At 34.8% G+C, this 17707-nt stretch overlaps 2 protein-coding genes across 2 annotated transcripts; one reads left to right on the forward strand and one right to left on the reverse strand.

Annotated features, from left to right (window-relative positions):
- Window positions 1-4734: 4734 nt before the first annotated feature.
- On the forward strand, window positions 4735-9152 carry LOC125821801 (formin-like protein 1). Its single transcript, XM_049501166.1, has 5 exons — window positions 4735-5980; window positions 6053-6386; window positions 6481-6680; window positions 7300-7544; window positions 8017-9152. The coding sequence occupies exons 1-5, from the start codon at window positions 4735-4737 to the stop codon at window positions 8824-8826; spliced, it is 2835 nt and encodes a 944-aa protein (XP_049357123.1). The 3' UTR covers window positions 8827-9152.
- A 433-nt stretch (window positions 9153-9585) lies between these two features.
- On the reverse strand, window positions 9586-16510 carry LOC125821809 (acyl-coenzyme A thioesterase 2, chloroplastic-like). Its single transcript, XM_049501176.1, has 5 exons — window positions 15969-16510; window positions 12276-12453; window positions 10968-11437; window positions 10415-10543; window positions 9586-10062 (listed from the first exon to the last, which is right to left on the reverse strand). Exons 1-5 carry the CDS (start codon window positions 16467-16469, stop codon window positions 9910-9912), a joined length of 1431 nt encoding a protein of 476 aa, XP_049357133.1. The 5' UTR covers window positions 16470-16510; the 3' UTR covers window positions 9586-9909.
- Between the last annotated feature and the right edge of the window lie 1197 nt (window positions 16511-17707).

Genomic DNA, 17707 nt, shown 5'->3' on the forward strand with positions numbered 1-17707 from the left:
AATGATGTTTGTTTTTAGGAATAGTCAATGGTATTGTGATCAAACCGCTCTTCATAAGCTGTGGAAGTTTGGTATACCGATCACATGTGAAAATATTTACCAAGAAAATAGTGAATTTGTAATCAGGTTAATGATACGTGTTTTCGTGTAATTAGGTCCCGTTGAGATTTTAGATCGGCAAGTTTGGAGGTTGAGAAATAAAGAGGTTGCTTTGGGGCAGGTTCTTTGGAGGAATCAATTAGTTGAGGGTGCTACTTGCGAGATCGAAGTCGATATGATATCCCGGTATCCTCATCTCTTTTCCTCCCCTCGTACTCTAGCTTGAGGTATTAGCTCCTCATGGTTCATTCTTTTGGATGCGTCTTAATTAGTTATTCTCATGTTTCCATATGCATGCATGTTCATGAAAACTTGATTTTGATGTAATGATTTAGCTTGGAGTGGTTCTTCATGTTTATGTGTATTTTGAAGAAATTACATTTATCTTGGATTGTTAGTTTCTCTTCTAATCTATTCATGCTAGCTTGAGTCTCATTCGAGGACGAATGATCCCAAGAGAGAGACATTGTAACACTTGAAAAAAGAAAAGTTGCATTTTTACCACTGATCCAAATCTATGGGTATTGTTTACGGACTGTAAAAGGTTTTATGGTCTGTAGTAGGGAGCCGTAGAAATGGTCTTGAGGATTTCATGATTTGGGTTTCTGACTTTTCCTACGGATCATCATGAAGGTCTGTAGAAAGTTCTACTGCCCAAGAAAAGTGGTCGTAGAAGGAGTACCCAATCATAATTAAAAATTTGTTTAACTTTTGGGTCTACGAAGTGTTGTGCGAGTCGTGTAAGTTTTGACAGGTCGTAGACGTATCTCGTGAAAGTTGATTTTAGACTTGGAAGGATTTTGGTTCATAGGCTCTACGGTTGGATTTACGGTCCGTGAAACCTTCGACGGGTCGTAAAGTTGTCTCGTGGAAATGATTCAAAAATTTGGGCCCCCAGTATCCAGTTCGAAGGATGACCAGTACAGTCTGTAGAAATTTATACGGACCGTAGATCAATCCGTAAGACCCCTCCGATAGTTTTAAGTTAGGGGTATTTGTATCTTTTCCTATGCATTTAATGCCTATACTACATCATTTTACCCCTTATTCTAAGCCCTATAACTACCCTTTACCCTTTGAAAGCTGCCTAACTCTCTCATGTAATAAAATTCTCAAACCCTCTCTAAGGCTTTCTCCAAAATCCTCTCTCTAGATCAAGAAAGAAGAAACTAGGGTTCTTTAAGTTCAAGTCTCCATCCTTCATCAATTTCTTAAGGTTTCAAGATCAAGGTATGTAGGGATTTAATCGATGGGTTCCATTCACCCATTGAGTCCCAAAGATTCTCCAATTCAATTTTTCTTAAATTGGTTAGGTTTCAATTTAATTCCTCATGAGTTCTATTTGTATGGATTCAATGTTTGATTTTGATCATTTAGATTCTATCACATGTTCTCTAATCAATTCCATATGAACTCATGCATTGATCATGAATTTTGACTATGAACCCTAATTTGCATGAATTTGAAGAAAGAGTATGAATCAATGAATGATGTTTTCATGAACTTATGCATGATTTAGGAAAATGAATGTCTTATGATCTAGGTTGATTTAAGATCGACATCAATTCAAATGTGAAAGACTTTTTCACATTAAGGGATCATGGTTTAGTGAAAGGTTTTCTCACTCATACATGATCAAGATTAAAGGAGCTATTTTATGACTTTTTTTTAGCTTGAATTAGTAACTTAATTGTGCTTTTCCATGGATGATGATATGCTTATGTTTATGACTACTTCCATTGGGATTTTTACTTAACATCGAAAGAATATTGAAATGGAGGCTCTCCCTTAGTAGATGCTAGATCTCTAGTAGCAATCTATTGTCCCTAACTACGTGTCCCCATAGGTTGTCTTAAGTGACAGAGCAAGTGGATCCACCTAAGCTAGAAGTTAAGGTTCTTGCCTTGACAAGTAAGGACATCTCTTTTTCGGTGGGGAGCAAGACACCGAATTCCACGTTATAGCGCACGTGGTCTATGTCGGTAATAGTAAATATCCAATAAAATGAATAAACTTAACTTCAAATGTTTTAAGAAGTTTTCCTCATGATTCTTAGATGCATTGACCATGTTCATGATTATGATTCTTCTTTAAAGATTTTACTATGTTTCGCTTGGCCATGCACATCATGTTTTTGATTATATCCTCTTATGATCATGTTTTATATTTTCATGCACATCCCTCATACTTAGTACATTTCATGTACTAAAGCATATTGGTGCCTACATTGTTTCACTAATGTAGGGCTTGACGACTCTCCACCCTCTGCTCGTGGCTAGTTGATCATCTTAGAGATTGAAGACATGGTGAGTCCTCATACTCTGAGGACGACGTCATCTTTATTGCTTTCTTATGTCCCTTATGTTTGAATGTATACGTCTCGACCACTCTTTTTGATGTGATAAATGGTTTATCAAGACTATGTTAGACTTTCGCTTTTCAAATGTCAAACTCTTCTATTTGATATACAATATTTTACTTTTTGTCTATTACTGTGTGTATATGTATGTCAAGTAGCTTGTGTAGGGTCTTACAAGGTCTTATACGTCATATCATGTCTAAGATGTACTTTGGATCGTGACAATTACAATATTTTGAAACATTGTTAAAGTAAATTACAAAAATTACTTTACGTATTGTTTTGATGTAAAATGTCAAAGGAATTAGTTTGGAAATTAAGTTCAATTACTAAAGTAGATTACAGAAATCACCCCATGTATTGCTTTGATGTAAAAAAGTCAAGGGAATTAGTTTGGAAATTAATTGCAATTATTAAAGTAAATTACAAAAAATCAATATACAGAAAATGATAGCAAGAGAATAAAGTTGAATATATTTAAACTCAACCCACCTAGTTCCGCATTAATTTTTTTAAAAAAAACTTATTTCAACCGATCTTACATTTGGATACTCAAAAATTAGTCCCGTCCCACATAAACTAAAATCTTCCTTGCTCCGCACAATTATCATCCCTATTGAAACTAGATGGATGAATAAATTGAAATTCACATATGCCAACTCATAATTGTATTTTGTAATGATAATAAATTTGAAGAACTATTATTCATCCTCTTTATTTTACTTTTTGATTATTTTAATATTATTTATATTATAAAATATTTATAGTTAACATATAATAAAGCATATAATATCATTAATTAAATATTTAATTCATAATTATTTTCTAATGTAATATATTTATTATATTAATTTTATTGTCATATTAATTTATAATTTTAATTAATGAGGTTCCATAAAAAAACATTTGAGATATTTCTCCATGAAACAAAAATTATGTCGAAAAGATATTGAACATGCATTCGGAGTTTTGCAATCGCATTTTGCAATTATCACATGACTGTCATGTTTTTTGGAAAAGCAAATGTTACATGATACATTTACTACATGTATTATATTGCACACCATGATAAATGAGGATGAGCTTGATTTGAATGCACCTATTGAAGATACTTCGAAAGCTCCAAGTGCAACAATAGAAATAGTGGTAGATGAAAATCTCTAATTTGAACAATTTTTTGCTTGACATAAAAAAAATTAAGAACAAAAATGCTCATTTTGAATTCCGTAATATATTAATAGAACATTTATAGGAGCAACATAATAATCTTGAAAATTGAATATTTATGTAAAATTTAAAATAATTTTTTATGATGATATAATACTTATGTAATTATATTGATTAATGATTTCATTTTTATTTGAATTGTTTATTAATATGTAAAATATATGATATATGCTTTGCAATTTATGTTATTTAGAAATCTAGGATAAAATATAATTTTAAATTATATAAAGATTTTGAAAAGAATAAAACTTTTCATCACATGAAGGTTACAACAAGAAAATAAAAATAAAAATAAAAATTAAATAGTATTATATTGAAAAAAGAAGATTTTCTTTTATATCATTTTAAATAAAGAATTGGATTAAAGTTAATTATCTCTAAATATAAAGAATCTCTATATTTATACTTTATATATTTACTATTTAGAGAGTAAAATGATACTTCTTTCGTTCCATTTTATGTGAGTTAGTTTTACATGGCACATAGTTTAAGAAAGAAATGAGGATTTTTAAAATTTGTGGTGCAAAATAAATGATAGAAATTTGTGTGACTATAAATTATTTCATTAAGAGTAAAATATATATTTTATAATTAAATTGTTATTTAATATAAAAATTCACTTTTTTTAAAATTAATTAAAAAGAAAAATAAATCAAATTAAAAAAAATAAATTACATAAATTGTGACGGAGAAAGTAGTAGAGTACTAAATAGGTAAAAGTATAAAGAATAAGAGAAATAGTTGACTAGTAAAATAGTACTTCGTAGAGTTGTCCACCTTTATTGATTGAGAAAATGAGTAGTAGAATATAGGGTGGACACTCCAGGTACTTGTCTACTCATCTATCTCTCTCTAATTATTATTATTATTACTCTCTACTCACTTATTTCTACCTTTTCACACTCTCAATTACTGGTACTCGAAATCCATGCACATCTGTTGCTGATGCATTTCTACATCTCTCTCTGTGTGTAGCTTAGCTACATTTATTTACTTCTCCTCCTCTCTCTATCTATCTACTAGATCTCCTTCTCTACCACCACACCACCATGCTTCCTTCTTTCTATTTCTTCTTCCTCCTCCTCTTCTCCGTCTCCGTCTCCGTCTCCGCCAACAACCGTCGGGTTCTTCATCAGCCATTTTTCCCACAAGATTCACATCCACCTTCTTCTTCACCTCCGTCAGTACCCAGTACCTCTACTACTCCCAAATACCCTTTTGATTCTTCTTCTTCTACTCCTAATAACAACACTCCCTTTTTCCCCTCTTTCCCTTCTACTCCTCCACCTCCACCTTCCCCTTCTGCTTTTGCTTCTTTTCCTGCTAATATTTCTTCCCTTATCCTTCCTCATTCATCCAAATCCAAAACCATTTCATCTAAACTCATTGCTACTGCCATCGCCTCTGTTCTTGCTGCTATTCTTCTTATCTCCATTGCTATCTTCTGCCATAGAAGAAGAAATCAAGATTCTAATGATAACAAAACACACAGATCTAATAGCAGCACTAGATTCAATAATCCTAACCCAACTAATATTCCTAAATTACAAAGACCATCTCAGACCAGTTCTGAATTTCTATACTTGGGTACTATGGTTAGTGCACATACTTCCATTGATACACACAATCGTCGTGCTACTGCTGCACCTTCAAGAAAAATGGACTCACCGGAGATCCACCCATTGCCGCCATTACATGGACACAGTTTGCGTAGGAATGCAGATGTTATCTCCCGTACAACTGAAGATGATGAGGAGTTTTACTCTCCAAGAGAATCTTTAGATGGCAGAGGAAGTTCGATCGGAACTGGATCCGCATCGCGTAGGGATTTTGCCGCCGTTGAGGTCAAGAATTTTGCTGGGTCGACCTCATCGTCTTCATACTCCTCTTCCAGTTCCGATTCGGGCTCACCAGTTAGGTCTGTATCGTTGAGCATTTCTCCACCGGTGAGTTTGAGTCCAAAAAATTCACAGCCCAAGTCACCGGAACTACTTGCTGTTCGTACTGCTCCGCTACCTCAGTATCATTCTCATTCGTCTCCGCCGCTAGCAGATTTTGTACCTATATTGGTCATTAACGGGGAATCTGATTCACCATCTCCGCCCAGTTCATCATCTCCGGAGAGATATTCAAGCAGGAGTATTGACTCATCACCCAGAATTTCCGATGTTTGGGATCAGAATGTTGAATCTCCAATGAGAATCAGCAATCACATACATCAGAATGAATCAGTTTCAGTTCCTCCACCACCACCGCCGCCTCTTTTGATTAGTATTCCGGCTTGTGTACAGCCTCCTCCACCACCACCACCACCGCCACCTCTTTTGATTAGTATTCCGGCTTGTGTACAGCCTCCTCCACCACCACCACCACCACCACCGCCACCACCAGTTAAAAATTGGGATAGTCCAAAAACTCCAACACCACCAATTTCAAAGCCACCATCCAAGCCTCCAGTTCTTGTAACTCCTTTAAGACCCATAGAACTTGAGAGTCCAGTGCTGATTTCCCCAATGGAGTTGCCTTGTAATAAGCAACCCATTGAGAAGATTGAGCAGAGTATAGAAGGCTTATCAAGTGATACTGGTGGGAACAACGATGAAACTCCAAAACCAAAGTTGAAGACTTTGCATTGGGATAAAGTAAGAGCTAGTTCTGATCGGGAAATGGTGTGGGATCAACTGAAATCAAGTTCGTTTAAGTAGGATAATCTAAACACTTTGTTACACTTGTTACATATATTAAATTCTTCTCTTTTTGGTCGGGCAATTAAAGCTGAACTGATTTGTTTGCAGATTGGATGAAGAGATGATAGAAAGCTTGTTTATTGTGAAGACTCCAACTCTAAATCGAAAAGAAATGACTAGACGCCCTGTTCTTCCCTCGCAGAGCCAAGAGAATAGGGTACTTGATCCAAAGAAGTCACAGAATATTGCAATTTTGCTAAGAGCACTAAATGTAACTGTTGAGGAAGTATGTGAAGCCCTTTTAGAAGGTATTCTGCTACTCTGTTATTCTCAGACTTGAAAATTTAAACTGAAATATGACTGGGATGATAGTAATGCCAGATTATTGTTGCCTAATTGCTCTAGTTCTACATAAAAGATCTTCTGCAGGGTTACATAATACTGAATTGTCATTCAGTTCACATGTGCCGTTGTTATAGAAGAATTGATATGCATTGATCTTGAAACGTAAATTAACCAACAGAGGTTAGGGGTTTTCCAGATAAAATTCTCAAACACCATACGTTGTTCATCATATGCATTAATCTTTACTAGTATGAATGAATACAGTGTAGACATTCACATTGTTTTAGAAGGTAACTGATAGCTGACTAGTTTAGAGGTGTTCATAGGGTTATGTGGCTTTTGCTCATGGATATCAGGGTATTAATAATTAGGCTAGAGCATCATCTTATTTGGTTTGTGGTTGCTTATTGGTGTACATCGTTCCCAAACCATGTCGACAGCTTTACCTTTTGGGTTTTCTGCTGTTTGCTGCTTTTTATCTTCAATAGGATGATCCTTTCTCTATTTTTCTTTTTAGTGTGCAAGTGTATCGAGAATTTATGATGTCTCTGCTTGTAGAAATTAAGTACATTCTTTTTTCAGGAAATGCTGATGCCCTAGGGACTGAGCTCCTTGAGAGTTTATTGAAGATGGCTCCATCCAAAGAAGAAGAACGCAAACTGAAAGAATATAAAGATGATACTCCGTTTAAGCTTGGGTCAGCCGAGAAGTTTCTCAAAGCAGTGCTTGATATACCTTTTGCATTCAAAAGGGTAGATGCTATGCTGTACATATCAAATTTTGATTCTGAGGTTGACTACCTCAAAAAGTCATTTGAAACTCTGGAGGTAATTATTTCAGGTCATCTTCAACTTCTCGCTGTATATTGAATTCTCTAATAACTAAACAGTTCTGATTTTGATTTGATAGAAGGAAGGTTTGTGCAAGGGTTTTCTGTTTGACATGGTGAATAAGTAAATATGCTGGTACCCTATGTTGCTCGGACTCACATAGCTGGTACCTATGACAAATGAAACTCAAAAATAGCCTTATCTGATTTTGGAAGGAAGTGCTGTAGCATCAGTATTATAGGACATCTAATTGTTAGACTGGAAAATAATCATTTTTTTCATCTTGAACTGTCTGAACTTGATACTCTTGTGCTGAAGTTGGCATGTGTTTCTCTCTTGAACTGTGGAACTGCATGCTAACTGGACCAGTTCAAGTATTCATACTCTGTTTCTTATTATGTCACATAAACCAATAGAAGAAAAGTCTTCTTAATATATTTGAACCTTATAAAGCTTTGCTACTTGACAGGCTGCTTGTGAAGAGTTGAGAAGTAATAGAATGTTCTTAAAGCTTCTGGAAGCAGTGCTGAAGACTGGTAACCGCATGAATGTTGGGACAAATCGGGGTGATGCACATGCGTTCAAACTAGATACCCTCCTAAAGCTAGTAGATGTGAAGGGAGCTGATGGGAAAACAACCCTCTTGCATTTTGTGGTACAGGAGATCATAAGAAGTGAAGGTGCTCGTCTTTCTGGTGGAGATCAAGATCAACAGTCGGCCATGAATGATGACGTCAAGTGCCGGAAGCTTGGCCTCCAAGTTGTTTCAAACCTTAGTTCAGAGGTTGTAAATGTTAAGAAAGCTGCTGCTATGGATTCAGAAGTGCTTCATAGTGAGGTCTTAAAGCTTTCTAAAGGGATTGGAAACATTGCTGAAGTTGTCCGATCAATTGAAGCAGTTGGCTTGAAGGAAAGCAGCATAGAAAGATTTTCAGAGTCTATGAGAAGGTTTATGAAAATGGCAGAAGAGGAGATCATAAGGCTCCAAGCTCTAGAAAGTGTTGCCATGTCCTTGGTGAAAGAAATAACTGAATACTTCCATGGAAATTCAGCGAGAGAAGAGGCTCACCCTTTTAGGATCTTTATGGTGGTAAGAGACTTCCTAATGGTTCTTGATCGCGTTTGCAAAGAAGTTGGAATGATAAATGAACGTACAATAGTCAGTTCTGCCCACAAGTTTCCAGTTCCAGTAAATCCAAATCTACAGCCTGCCATTAGCGGGTTAGCAGCAAAATGGCAGCATAGTTCATCGGACGAGGATAGTTCATCCGCTCATTAGCAACATTAGCTTATAGCAGGCAGAACCCTAGTTTTTGTTTTTGGCCAAAACTAATGTAATGTACTATAAAGGCCATCTAGGAGTTTGTCTGAGACTTGGCCTGCCTTTTGAGGTACATGTAATCTTTTTTTATAATCTTGTATTTATATAGTTCTTTGTATAAGATGTGGAAAGTTATCCATTCCCATAGATAGAGAGATAGATAGATAGCTAGGGACATCCCTTTAGGAAATAACAAAGGCAAATATTTTGCCGGAAACATTTTGTGTTTTATATATCTCAAAGATGAGAGGCCTCAAATCAAGAAAAAAGGGTGCAATAATTAATTGTTGAGTGTTATTTCATATTTGTAATGTAAAGAGAAACATAGGATATGTACCTCCATTCAAAAATGAACATTGTGAACCAGCTGTGTCTCCAACTTTATTTGACCGTTGGTTCGAAAAAGAACTTTTAACTAATTTTAATTATGAGAAATGATAAAAAGGAAATCATAATGGAAGCTCGCAACGCATTTTAGGGAGAGAAAAGCCAAATGCTCCGCATTTATGTTTCTGTAAAGAGCACTAGTTCCAACTTACGTGTTTACATCAAATTATAATAATTCATATATTACAAGTAAATATGATTTAGTGATAGCAGTGCACATTCAAATACACATGTTATCTACTTATTGAGTTGGTCTATAGTTTTTCAATTCTAGAAACGCAACTTTTAGCATTGCAAACCCATAAATTCAATAGTCAATTCCTCATTCCATTTGAAGAAACAAGTTTTCAAAGAGTTACTATTATTAGTTTGGACAAACCATAAAACAGTATCAATACTGAGTTCCAACACGAATCACTCAAAAACAGGTCCAGAAATGACTATAATATGGCAATACCAGCCTAAGCTGGATATACTGCAATGGAACTTGAGCATAAAGCCTCTTTTCAACTGTGAATCATTGTACAACTAATCTAGTAGATAAATCAGGTCTTTGGTCTCATAGTCAAATAAATTTCCATGGACTTCCTACATACAGGTTAAAACCCAATTGACATCTAGTTTTTTTCAACGAGATGCTCATTTGTTGGTATACTAAATTGACTGCAGATAATCAGCATCCATGCGTTCCAGAACCCTACGAGCTTCTTCTTCGGTAGCTGGGACAACTTTACGGATTCTGAATTGAATATTTGTGGCCTTAGCCTCTGGACGGACAGTAAATGTGAAGTAGAACCTATTAGATACCTGCATTTGAGTTTAGAGAATAAGAGCAATTCCGGGATTTTGTAGATAGCTACATTAGCAACCACCTACTACTTCTGCTACAACATTAACTACTCCCTTGGTTTTGTTTATAAAGTGTTGTTTGATCAAACATGGCCTTTGAAAAGGAACAAAAGACTTCCAACACATACCAAAATTACCCTTAGACATGACATTTCTGTGGATATAAGAGCATACTATTAAGGGTAAAATGGAAAAATTGAAGTTGAAGAATTAGAAAGGTGTCTTACTTCATGGAACAAACCAAAAAAGAAAAAAAGAGTCATATATAATGGAAAAGAGGGAGTAGTTGTTTCATAGAAGTTTAATATACCTCACTAGACCTCTGCTCTGGCCTAGTAACATGAGCAACAACTTCTACATTGATCAGAGGCTGATCAGTATTCTCATGTTCAGTGTAAAGTACACATGATTTGAAACGCAAAAAGTCTCCAACATCAACCTGCAACAGTAAAAAAAATTGCACCACTGGAATAAACTAGGAAAGGAAAATGTTAAAATGATACCATCCTCTCTTTTGTTCGTTAAGCATACTACTGACTGAGCGAGCATTTCCTTTTAGCAGTATTTCATCTTTTACATGTTCACATACAGAAGTATGTAGTGCTGGAGGAACCAAGAGCAATTCTTGCATTTTGAATTGTCTAGCTAACAGGTAGTCTAATGCTGGAGGAAAGAACAACCGTCCATGTACTAGTTTTGGTCGTGGGTAACAACTATTAGGTATGCTGGTGTTGTAGGAAGGGTATTCTGGTGTTGGTGCGAGACCAACCATACCCATTGGTTAAAATATATTTAAACAGTTCCACTATGAATCAAGTTAACAGTGATAACTGAAGAGGAGAGGTTCAAGATAGTGCACTCACAGGTCTAAGGAAATTAACATGATCAACCTCCAGGAAGGATGGCATCAGACCGGCAAAAGCATAAGCTGTCGAAAATGCAAGTTCAAATGCTCTGAGCATCAGGAATCCCCCAAAGATCCGACCATGAATATTTCTTTGCTGCGGCTGGCAAATCAAAGAATTCTCAAGGCGGGTATCTTTGAGAAGAATGGTGTCCCGATCTGCCAAGGCTGGCATGTCACAGAATATTCTACCTTCAGCTAATAGTTCTTCAAGTCTGTTAACTCCCCCATTTTCAATCTCCTTTCTGTCTCCCCCCCTCTTTCTTTTCCTAAGGTTATTTCTAGCTTCAGCTGCTTCATAGAGCAGTTTTTCTGCTTCTGCCTCGGGACATAATCGATTCACTGGAGCAGCTTTCCCTGTCTTGTAATCACGAGCAACAAAAATGAAGTTTGCAGTCAGAGCGACTGATTCTGAGGGATCACTGCTCCCTGCATGAAAATCATCCACGTTAAACTGGATTCGCAGATGTCAAAAAGAAATTCAATGAGTAAAATTGACGAAGGTGAATGCATAAAATGTAAAGTTACTTTGTGGGATTTAGTTATCAAGGAAATAAAAGATATGGTGAGACAGAATGAAAGAGAAGCTAGCAGCATGCGGGGTTATTCACCACGTACTTAATGATGAGTAAGCTGTTAAACATAGGCTCCTTTCTTAGCTTTACTAACAATCTCACTGGTGTTGACGGTATAAAAAATACCACAAGTGAGAAATTGAGAGAAATGTGTGAATAGCAGGCACAGAAGAAAAGAATATTCTCTAGTTTCATAACAGTACAAAAGCATGTATTATATGACTGGGATGGACAAACGCAGTATTATTCCTACAAGGAGAGAAGATCTACATTCATGAATGGTGCATCAGGTAATTATTTGGAGGATGACAGCAATGCTGGCATACTTCAACTATTAATTGCCATGTCTAAGGGTACAAGTCAAAGACGGAACGTTTTGAAATTTAACAAGCTGATGTGGGCTTAAAATAAGAAAAAACGAGACTAGGTCTCAAAACCAGGTTTAGGCTAAGATTGTCATTGTTTTTTAACTAAACCAATTCATATACTAGGTACAGATGAAGATGGTAAGCTATGTAAAATACTTTCTGGTCTCTGTGAGTAATAGTCTTTGTTGTGAACTAAAAGATCCTTCTTTTAATAAGTATGGAAGTGATTAACTAAAAGATATTAGTTTGATACATTTGAGAAAGGCAGCTAATGACCTTGAAAATTGTTGCATGCTAATGCATGAATTCAGTTTGAGAAAATACCATTTGCTGGCTGTATAACGTCAAGTTGAATTTCAATTGAAGAAAAACCAACCCAAATGACTGCACCAACCATTTTCAGATCAGTGTCAACGCTGATCGGCTTCTTCAGCACCATTTTATCAACAGAAGCAGTTACCAAATAGAGTGGTCTAGTCATGCTATCAACGTCCGAGCAATGCTGATTCAACCAACAGCAAGTTTAGCAGACAAATTCCAATAATATGTTGAAGTACATAAGCTAGCACTCAAGAATGTCAATTTCTAAAGAAAAAGTTCCAAAAATCGTACAGTGCACCTCCATATTGTTCCTTAAAAAAAGTTGCTACTTAAAATTAAACCAAGGCAGTGTTTAGAAGTAAGGAACACATTAATTAAAGCTCCAGAAGATCCATCCAACTATCTCTAAAATGAAGATCTTGTTTGCACCAAATATAAACGAAAAAGAGAAACTTTTAACCCCCAACGTAGTTTTCCATACCCTGAAAATTCTACTATTTCTCTCTACATCACCAAAAAATTAAAAAAGAGAAATTCCACACTTCTTTCTTGTTCGACCTTTCTCATCCTCCAACATGCTAAAATCTTTTCCATCTCTTCAGCAACAGCATTAATAGAAATAGATTAGTGCCCATAACTCCACCGCAAAATTGCAATATAACCCTAGGTGATCCACATCCTCAACACTCCTCTTGCTCATGCATTACCAATTATTAGTATTACTATGCAATCCCTCCTTTTTAAGTTATCCACCATTAGGGTTAAAACACAAATGGCACCCCATGTAAAGAAAGTCACTTTCTTCAGTAACTTTTTTTTTTCCATTTCAAGGTCATATGATCTTCTAGCACTCCCATTGCATAAGCAACTATAGTACGATTTCACCAAACCTTTTTTCATGATGCTCCTTTCTATATCTTCTTTGTCAGTATAATCATAAACCACAATCTTCCCCTTCTCAGCCTCAAGTCCGCAGTATCATTGGCAATAAAACTTATCCAAGATCTGTCTTCCACTCACAAAGGCACTCTCTAAGTAAGAGATAGTTATCCGTTATTATCCTCTACCTTATTGATAGTACCTTAGCCATGGTCTTGTACATGCTCAGTACCAGACTTACGGGTCTTCAATATCAGATGCCCCCCTTCTCTTGGGTATCAAAAATATAAATGATGAATTGAAGCTCATCCCAGATGACCCACAATAATATGTATGCATTCCAATACATATTTTTTTTTTTTTAAAAAAAGCATCCAATTCTGGCCTTTACCTAAGCAACTCGAAAATAACTGACGGTTATTGGTAGGATTAGTCCTGTTGATCTGAGTCTGGGTATCTTTCATCCCATTCAGTTGATATAAGAACTCTACTGATCCAAAAAGCCATTCTCCTATTCCACCACCTCAATCTTACCAGAAAAAGTTGGTGCATCATTGAATGACCTTGAGTTAGCCATTTACCAGTGAACAAGTTCAGATCCAATCTACATTTTACTTCACCATACACTACATTTACAAGCAAATGCAAATCAAATTGTAACCTATTTGTTGGCGAGATTGGGTGATGGCTGCTCACCCGATATTACATTTGGACCCCTGATCTTGTTTGTTGTTGATATTAGGGAGAAGAGGTTCATATCTCTCTGCAGGAATTCATCTGCACGAAGTTCTTACATAAAACAAAGACAATAACTAATTCAACGTAAATCTCATCTACTCCATAATCTATCATTTTTCAATAGCTTTTTACCAAACGGTGCAGACACTGACTGGTATATTTAACACTCCCCTTTCTCCACAAAAAGAAAAGAAGAAAAAAAGAACTGATTTGTAGTGGATTTTTATGTGTCACATTTGTCTAATATATTCCTCAAATGAAGTGAATTTTGATGAACATATGGAAGAAAATAGCAGATGGGATTAGATCATACATATAGTTAGTAATCCTTACATCACATATTAAGATCCAGTTTTCTTTTCTGTTGTGTTTTGAACAATGTCCACTTCCCTGTATTTTACTATATGCATCACTATACACATCAATCCCATTTCTGGAATTCTAATCACGTGGTTCAAGAAAAAACAATAAACTAACAATTGCTTACATGACCTAAAAGTTCTGTAGTTTTAAACTTTAAAATTCTTACTCAAAAAGAGTTTTCTTTTAGCTCTAGAGCATAGACAGTTACCATAATCCCCTTCTCAATGGTGCCAGGCATAAAGAATATATCCACAATAATGAGTATGCATACTCTCCTTTTTGATGGTGCTAAGAATAAGGCATAATACATAAACGTGTCACTTAACTTGGCATTAGCTAGTATCTATGTCCTCCAACTATGGGTGTGCACTTAAGATTTGTCATGTAGGACGTGTGTATCTACTTGTGCAACTATATGATAGTTTAAGTGCCCACTTGTGCACATCCAAAGTTGGAAAGCATAGATGTCAGGCCAAGGCCAAGTTAAAGGGCACATTAGTGTGTTATGCTTAACTCCTAAGAATAATGACATATGCAACTTCATACTAAGTATACAAATGTACTGCTACTGAACATACATACTATCCCCTTTTGGCAAGTCCCAAGCATAAGCAGCATGGTACTGAGGAGATGTCATCTAATACAGGCATTCATACCCAACAACAGCTTCATGCATAACACAATGTGCAAAATAGGACTGAGTAAGCATCATTTCATGGAGTTGTATTGGGGAGTTCTCATGTACACGTGGGTGCTTAGGACAAGGGAACACCTGGCATCAAATTAAATCCGGAGAAGAAATCAGAATTAGAGACATCGGGATAGCTTTTTTAAGGGAGTCGTTGGAGAAGCCCCTGGATCATTGCATATCCGGTTTAGTTGCTTCAATTTTGTTGCCGGATCAGCCAGTTGGCTCTAATGCAGAAAAAAGAGGGAACTCGTGGCGCGGAGTCATTGAAGAAGAGGAAAAAGACTCATGGCCTGAAAACGTGTTAGAAGGATAAAAGGACAGACACATCAACTAGCTAGGTCATACAAGATTCCGTGGATCAGGGGAGGTTTTACAGCACACACGCATCACGGTATCTCCAAGTGGAGCATCTCTATCGGATGACAGTACTTTAGAGCTCGAGTGGAGCATTCTTATTGGCTGATGTATTTACTTTGTTGTCTAAAAATAGTTGATTTCATTCACTTGTAAAGGGTTTAATTTTTATAAATAAAAGCAATACAATGATATTCTTGTGCTCCAACTCTTTCTTACTTTCCATTTACTGATTAAATCTTTACTCTCAACTGTCAAGAACACATACATTAAGCACCTTTGATTCCGGAACTAACAACACAAGGCTATATCCGGAAACCTAAGCTAAAATCAACAACATCTAAGCTTTATTGTTTTATTCATTTATTTCATCACATTATTGTTCTTAATAAGCTTATTTAACAACATATTTAGTTGCTTAACAACAAAATAACAAGTTAAATCGATCCGCGTGTACTTGATCGTGCGACAAATTCAACTGTACTTATTTCCGGATAAACAAGATTCATATTGATAAATATTTCTGCCAATAGAATCAGGCATTGAAATATATGGAAGCACAAAAACAAGTGAAGAAGATAAGAACCGTTAGACTTGTATACTGAAGCCATGAAAAGTTCAAGTGTTATGCAGAAGATATGAAATTTGGGAAATGTTGAAAAAGAATGTACCTTGACAGAAATAGTTCCAGCAAGAGCATCGAGATCCTCAAGCAACTTGCCAATTCTGACCTCATTCCATGGGTCCCTATACTGTTCTCTGAGTATAAAATCAGTTGAGAAATTATAAAGAATACAAGTCCTGCTCTCTGAGGGGTTTTTTGTAAGCAATTGACTCTGTGGAGGAGCATCAATTGGGGGATCAAGAAGTGTTTCAAAAATTTTGGATCTTGTTTCCCAAAGAGCATTAGTGACAGGAGAATGATACATTCCAGGCCATAAACTAAGGGGTTTTCTGTTGGAATCACTATTTTCGTCAAACGGGGAAGCCAAAGTGGAGAAAACTGGAATGGTATTTGGAGAAGAAGAGTTGGATTCCATGGGAAAACAGTAAATTCTCGAAAAGGGTTTGCGGGGAAATTGAAAATAAAATGGATATGGAAGAGTTTTGATTTTGAATACAACCTGAGATTGAATTTTGTAGGAAGATGGGAATTCCAAAAAGCAAGTCATCAACGTTACGTTGAACAAGAACAACTTTGGACCACACTCTCTTTCTCCCTTCTATATTACTAAAACTAGTATATGTGCCCGCGCGTTGCGCGAATAATCTAAAATATAATATTTTATAATTAAAAATAACTAATAAAATGTACAATACACTTAATAATATATTTAATTTATTATAATAATAATAATATATAATAACAATAATACAAATCATTACCTTGTGTATTTGAGCAATATTAAATTAATATTATTAGTACACAATTTAATTATATATATATAGTTTATTCTTTTTATGTTGTTTGAATAAAAATAAATTATGTTAATAATTTATCAATTCTAACCTTCCAGATGAACTATTTGATATCATAAGACTAAATAACATGTTGTAACATTTTATATATGTTTTATTCAAAATTAAAAGATTCAAAATATTATTTATTGTATTAGTTTGTGTAAAATATAATAGAAAATTGATATAAAGGTATAAATAATCTTAATTAGTACAACCGCTATATTAGATTTAATCAATGTATGTAGAGGATATATTAAATTTTAATTTGAATATATCATAAAATATATAGATATAAAGGAGAGGCTGTTTATTTGAATTTTATCCAATAAAAGCATATTACGTGTAATTATAGTTATCTTTGAATTCAAATTTAAAAAGTTAAAAATTGAAAATTAAAAACTTATCGTATATTTTAAAATCGCAATTTTCAACTTAATTTAATGTTGTTATATAATATTGTGAATAGTCTTAAATTTGCTAAATGACTTATAATAGTGATATTGTTCAAGATAGAATTTAACGCTAGCTAGATATAAATAAATATTATTTATCTTAAATTCAAAAGTTTAAATTTTATTTCTCATAAAATTATTTTCCAATTTTGGAATTTGATTGTCCTTTAAAAGTAATATTATGAAAACATAACTTAATGCCTTCTATGTTTATGATAGTGATAGAGATTGTCATTTTATAATTTTTGCTATGACAATTCCTCATTTATCTTGTGTTAAGGTTGAAAACCTGCAAAAATAAATAAATAAATAATAATAATAATAACAATAAACATAGAAGACATTAAATTATGTTTATCATAACATTATACTTGGATTTTTATTATTATTATTATTAGTTCTATTTTTTAGATTATAGGTTATATCTTATTAAAAAAATATTTATTTTAAAAAGCAAATAAAAAAATCTGAAATAAAACTTAAAATATTAAATAATA

Source organism: Solanum verrucosum, unplaced genomic scaffold (genome assembly GCF_900185275.1).
Source record: "Solanum verrucosum unplaced genomic scaffold, falcon-dt-bn FXZP01000303.1, whole genome shotgun sequence".
Lineage (NCBI taxonomy): Eukaryota > Viridiplantae > Streptophyta > Magnoliopsida > Solanales > Solanaceae > Solanum > Solanum verrucosum.

Bases quoted from the DNA above. Each gene is read 5' to 3' on its own strand.
- LOC125821801 (XM_049501166.1), top strand. From the start codon at position 4,735: ATGCTTCCTTCTTTCTATTTCTTCTTCCTCCTCCTCTTCTCCGTCTCC. The intron at 5,981-6,052 runs CTCCACCACCAC...CTCCACCACCAC, and splicing joins TCCGGCTTGTGTACAGCCTC to CACCACCACCACCGCCACCA. The intron at 6,387-6,480 runs GTAGGATAATCT...ATTTGTTTGCAG, and splicing joins CTGAAATCAAGTTCGTTTAA to ATTGGATGAAGAGATGATAG.
- LOC125821809 (XM_049501176.1), bottom strand. From the start codon at position 16,469: ATGACTTGCTTTTTGGAATTCCCATCTTCCTACAAAATTCAATCTCAG. The intron at 12,454-15,968 runs GTACATTCTTTT...TGGTTGAATCAG, and splicing joins CTGGAACTATTTCTGTCAAG to CATTGCTCGGACGTTGATAG. The intron at 10,544-10,967 runs GTGAGTGCACTA...TTACTGTTGCAG, and splicing joins ATGTTAATTTCCTTAGACCT to GTTGATGTTGGAGACTTTTT.